Source organism: Battus philenor, unplaced genomic scaffold (assembly GCF_028537555.1).
Source record: "Battus philenor isolate CCGP_79_NKW_IND1 unplaced genomic scaffold, ilBatPhil1.0.hap1 SCAF_26, whole genome shotgun sequence".
In the NCBI taxonomy this organism is placed as follows: Eukaryota; Metazoa; Arthropoda; class Insecta; order Lepidoptera; family Papilionidae; genus Battus; species Battus philenor.
Genome location: NW_027181689.1, coordinates 10,995,450 through 11,001,449, shown reverse-complemented (window position 1 = coordinate 11,001,449; position 6,000 = coordinate 10,995,450). Strand labels below are relative to the sequence as shown.

General features: G+C 35.1%; 1 protein-coding gene across 1 annotated transcript; it reads left to right on the top strand.

Annotated features, from left to right (window-relative positions):
• Positions 1 to 912: 912 nt before the first annotated feature.
• Positions 913 to 5,300, top strand: LOC137925220 (facilitated trehalose transporter Tret1-like). Its single transcript, XM_068768628.1, has 3 exons — positions 913 to 957; positions 2,959 to 3,094; positions 3,894 to 5,300. Exons 1-3 carry the CDS (start codon positions 937 to 939, stop codon positions 5,228 to 5,230), a joined length of 1,494 nt encoding a protein of 497 aa, XP_068624729.1. The 5' UTR covers positions 913 to 936; the 3' UTR covers positions 5,231 to 5,300.
• Positions 5,301 to 6,000: the final 700 nt, after the last annotated feature.

Here is a 6,000-nt window from a genome sequence, read left to right as displayed (position 1 = left end):
AGGGTCTGTACTTTTTTGGGTCTGTACTTTTTCGGGTCTGTACTTTTTAGGGTCTATACTTTTAGTGTCCATATTTTTTAGGATTTATATTTTTTAGGGTCTATACTTTTTAGGGTCTGTACTCTTTAGGGTCTATACTTTTAGCGTCCTTATTTTTTAGGATTTATACTTTTTAGGGTCTATACTTTTAGCGTCCTTATTTTTTAGGATTTATATTTTTTAGGGTTTATACTTTTTAGGGTCTATACTTTTTAGGGTCTGTACTTTTTAGGGTCTATACTTTTAGCGTCCTTATTTTTTAGGATTTATACTTTTTAGGGTCTATACTTTTAGGGTCCTTATTTTTTAGGATTTATACTTTTTAGGGTCTATATTTTTTAAGGTCTATACTTTTTAAGGTTAGGGTTTATAAGGGTTGTGTAAATTGTAAATACTCTTTGTACATATGTGGTATGTGATTGATCGGGAAGGTAATCACTTTTACCCCCTTATCGCGGATATTTAATCCAAGGAAAATCAGATATATGCTCGTGCAGTATCTCATCACCGCCTGTTATTGACGTCTATTGGTGACTCCAACGTGAATTAAAATTTGTTGGCAAGAAAGATGATCGCGAAAAGTGATCAGAAGGTGTATTCACATACGTACGGAATATTTACAATTTACACAACACATCACTGATGGCGTTCGAATTCAAATCGGCGTTCGAAATTTGAAATCAAATACGCGAGAATGATTTGACATAAAAGAATTGCGATCGTACTGGCCAGCAATACGAAGCGCAAACGCTAGATCCTGTATTACTATGGATTTTGAAATAAGAACTGATAGTTATGATTGACATTTAAATATATTTTATCATGGTCTACCTTCAAACAATGTAAATAGTATAAAACCTCTTTTCACAGCTGAGCACTACATGAAGGGCAGATGAAATGAAACCGTTTATAAAGCAGGTATTTATATATTTTATGTAATTTTTTTCTGTGAATTACATTGGACTTTGTTATTGTGGATTTGACGGCATCACTCTGCAAATCACAGATGACAATGATACAAAAGAAATATTTTTTAACCATACGGGTGTAAGCAGACAGCTTGTTTTTTAGGAAGTACCTTTACGTATTTTTCTGGACTCGGTTAAAATGAGGGACTCTTATGTGCAATTATCACTGTAATAAAATACATTCCAAGATACTGTCTCCTGATGTAGAATTTTATAAAGCAAAACGAAATATTTGAATGTAAAATCTAATATATAAAATTCTCATGTCACGGTGTTCGAACTTGAACTCCTCCGAAACGGCTTGACCGATTTTTACCAAATTTTACATGCGTATTCAGTATGTCTGAGAATCGGCTACTATCTATTTTCCATACCCCTAAGTGATAAGGGTGGTCCATCCCTAAATTTAATTTTTAATTTTTTAGACAATTTTTTTGGTTTTTATTTAAAAACTTTAATTTTTTTTTTGCAAAACAACGTTTGCGGGATCAGCTAGCATTTTAATAAATAAAAGTGAATGAATATAAATTAAAAAATGTAAAAGTGGTACTTAGTGAGGAAGATGACGTAAGTGACAAAAATAAAGTATGGAAAGGAATAGTAGATAACGTAAAAGATAAAAGACGAGGATGAAAATAAAAAAAACACAGTAAAAAAAATTTAGAACATATTGTCCCAGCGTACCTGGGGACCAGGAGAATATACGAAAGGTCCCTCATAACGGGGTCCATAAAAAAGATACTATCTCCACTGACTGTCCCGTATCTTCTTCTCAGCCAACAGACGTCTACTGCAAGGAATAGACTTCCACCAAAATCGCTTCCATGTTCTTGCGCTTCCGGCATCCGGCGACTTCCTGCAACCTTAAGTATGTCGTTGGTCTACCAAGTTGGGGTCTAATCACGCTGCGTTTACCGTTTCGTGGTCGCCCCTCGAAAGCCTTTTGATATACAAGGTATACCTATCTGGAGGAATAAAAGCTGACTGTTAAACAAAGATGAGGGAGAAGGTCACCAACGGCAGTATAGCATCCCTCATGGGAGATGATAGGAATCGGCACATTATTCTCCGATTTCGCAAAAGATTAGTGGAAGATGTAACAAAACGGACCAAAACAGAGATTTTATAAAAAATTATACAGGCGAATACAGTATATAATTTAATGGAATCGGGCGTTACTTTGCGGAAGTCCATCCTAAGTAAGAAAAGGACCAATATTTAGCCACTTCCGCACATGCAGTGGCAGTCGTGCAACAAAGTGCACCGCCCGCCAGCCCGCTGATAAATGCGTATGCCACATATACCATTGCATGTGCGGAAGTGGCTAAATATTGGTCCTTTTCTTAACCGTATATTAGTTTGTTAATAAAGTTTTTATACTAAGAAAAATTTAATAAATTAAATTATAAAAAACTAAAAGTCGATGATGTGAATGTAAAATATAAAATTGGGGAGAATAAGACGAATGTTGAAATTTGATGCAGAAATGCAATGTGAAAATATGCCGCAAGATGAAAGATAACGTGAAGAAAGAAAGTGGAGAAAATATAAAGAAATTGTGGAGGATAAGAGACAGATTATATTAATGAATATTAATTTAAAAAAAAATATATTATATAAAGTAAAAAGTAGATAAGTGCCTCTCCAAAAAATGAGGTGGGAGGACCAAAAGTCCCCGAAAAGAAGGGGCAATCTAATAGAGAGTTTTACTGAATTGTCATTTAATGGATTTAAAAAGTTTAATAGACAAAAACCAGTAAAATAAGTAGTAACGACAACGTTGGAATAAATTACTCTACAACTGTATTAAACATATTTTTCAATATAAAAAAAATCACGTACTTTACATACAATACATTTAATACAAACAATTCAACTATTTAACGTAATAGATTTTCTGTAGTTAAGTCCAAAATCAAACATATCTGTAATTAAATGCAACTCTTTCCAGGCATTCGTGGTGTCCGGCGCGGCTCTGAACATCGTTGGCCATGGATGCGCCCACGGCTTCCCAGCGGTACTCTTCGCCCAGCTCAAAAGTGACGGTGGGCCAGTAACCTTGACTGATCATGACACTTCCTGGATAGGTAAGGAATATGCTGTCTATGAACAGAGTGTACAGACGAGAGAAAATCAGAATTTTATGTCCAGCTGTGGACGTCTTATAACAAACATGATGCTAATGATATAGCAGTTGTCATAATTTTATTATAGCCAATCGGTTAAGCCAATTTCAACTCTATCGCTCATTCTTGAAACAAACAGTAAATACCAAGGTTTTCTTTCGAACGTCTCTTGCTCCTATTCATGGCGCCTCCACCTGAACCCTATAAGAACTTGGCGATATCCTAATTAAAAAGAATAAGTTTAAAATATATGTTTATATGTTGCTAGCTTAATATATTGCGTAAGTCGCAATTCCTTGATATATGGACAAAGGCTTTGACTGTTTTTACAAAAGGCGTCAACAGTGACGATTGGCTTTTGGAATATAGATGGTAGTGAAATTGTGGTGATGAAAGATTAGATGAGCATGCACAGGATAAAGTAAAATATAAAAAAATATATTAGCGCTAACTATATATATAAATGAAAGACGGTTTGATTTTATCGATCAAAAAGACAATGTCGATTACAGTTTAAGTCCTCTTACCAAGAGAACTCTTTTGTCTGCGATGAAAAGAATAAAAAAGATTTAACGATCTAACGACTTTTATGCCTACCTGTGTTGTAATTGTTTTCATACATAAATCATTTTCTTCGTAGGTACCGTGGAAACAAATTATCTGGTGATTTATATTAATAAACTAAAATTAAAAACTGCATTTTGGTTTACAGTGTAAAAAAACAATTCAAAATTTGCTAAGCATGTATCTTGGTTTTCAGCATCCGTGGTTGGCGTGATGGGCATCGTTGGCAACTTTATATCACCAATTCTAATGACGAGGTTCGGACGCCAGAAGGCGCATCTCATCAGCACAATCCCAGCGCTCCTCGGCTGGATCGTATTCGTCATCGGGAACACAGTGCCCGCTTTCCTCCTCGCCAGACTTCTACACGGCCTCGCTCTTGGCTTAAGAACACCTTTGGCTGCGATATTAGTTGCTGAATACACCGAACCGAAATATCGAGGAGCATTCCTTGGAACGTTTGCTATATCATTAGGTTTAGGAATTTTACTATCCCACGTTTGGGGCGCTCATTTGACATGGAAAATGACAGCGGTAGTTTGTTCAATGTTTCCTTTGATAGCGATGGCAATTATCAGTCTTTCACCGGAGTCACCAAGCTGGTTGGTATCTAAAAACAAATTTGACAAAGCTAGAAAAGCTTTCAGATGGGTCCGAGGAGATAGCGAAGAAGATACCGAGGAGTTAGAGGCAATGATTAAAGCTCAAGAAAGAATCATGATTACTGATCATAATACTGTAAAAATAGTCAAGAAGTTCAAATGGAGAGGCGCCTTGAGGCATTTGTTCGATACGTTGAAGGGAGTAATGAAAATATTTAAGAAAAAGGAGTTTTACAAACCGTCTATCATAGCTATAAGTATGTTGATTGTTTTTGAGTTCGGAGGAGCTCACATGGTGCCAGCTTATGGCAATTTAATCCTACAAGCGGTTTTAGATAAAAAGGATCCAAAGGAAGTCACGTGGCAATTCACTGTGATAGATTTGCTAAGGACGATATGTGCTTTACTAGCTATTTTCTTATTGAAATACTTCAAGAGAAGGACAATTCTTTTCACTAGCGGTTTCATGACTGTATTATCTTTGACAGCTGTATCAGTTTTTGTATATCTAAGAAAGGCTGGTATGTTCCCAGACGGTTGGATATTGGAGATAGTTCCAATGTCATTGATGATAATGTACACTTTGTCATTCTGTTTGGGTTTAGTTCCTTTGAATTGGGTGATATGTGGGGAAGTGTTTCCATTGGCGTACAGAAGTTTGGGATCGACTTTATCTACTTCGTTTCTAACGCCATCTTTCGTCGTGTCTATGAAGACTGCGCCACATTTATACTCCGCTATTGGTGTTGAGGGTGCATTCTTAGTATATTCTACGGCTTTGACAGTTTGTTTATTAATAATGTATGCCTTATTACCTGAAACAAAAGACAGGACATTGCAGGATATCGAAGAAAGTTTCAAAGGTAGAAGGAGAGGTGATGTAGAAACACAAGCGAATCTTATAGATAAACGAAAACGTTCAGAGAAATGAGATGTTTCTATTACTATTATTAACTAAGCGCATATTGTAGAATTTAATATGACCAGTGATTGGAGGTTGATGAAGTAATATATAAGAAATGGTTAAACATAAATGATGTACATGGACATGCCTTCGGAATTTTTGAATTTGAAAAAAGAATTCTGGAAACTCACGTTTAAAGTTTACAGAGTTCTTTTTTTGTTTATACAAGATGATTATAACAGATTCAAAGAGATGAATATATAACTTTCCTGTCAATTAATATATTGTACATCCTATATAAATATTAATACTTTGATCTGATAACGTAATGATGATGTAGGTAGATCATTTTCGAAATTAGAATTACCACAGATTAAAATTAATAATTGTTTATTATCTGTCTTTTCAGACTTAAAGTGTCCGAATTTATAGGCCATTTGATGCAATTCTATATAAAAAATTAATTAATGTAACATTTTTCGTACTGATCATTTTATACAGAGTGATTGTAAATAGGTGTAAAATCTTTAAAGCGCTTTGCTGACAAATGAGCTATACATTTAAAATTTTTGCACCCATAACTAATCAACCTGTATATCAGTTGACTTAGGACATGGGTATGAAGATATATATTGCTTTCATATTTAATGGAATCAGGCGTTACCTCGCGGAAGTCCATCCTAAGTAAGAAAAGGACCAATATTTAGCCACTTCCGCACATGCAGTGGTAGTCGTGCAATAATATACAACATAATAATATACAATATAACATAACACAGAGTGTGACTCTGTGTTTG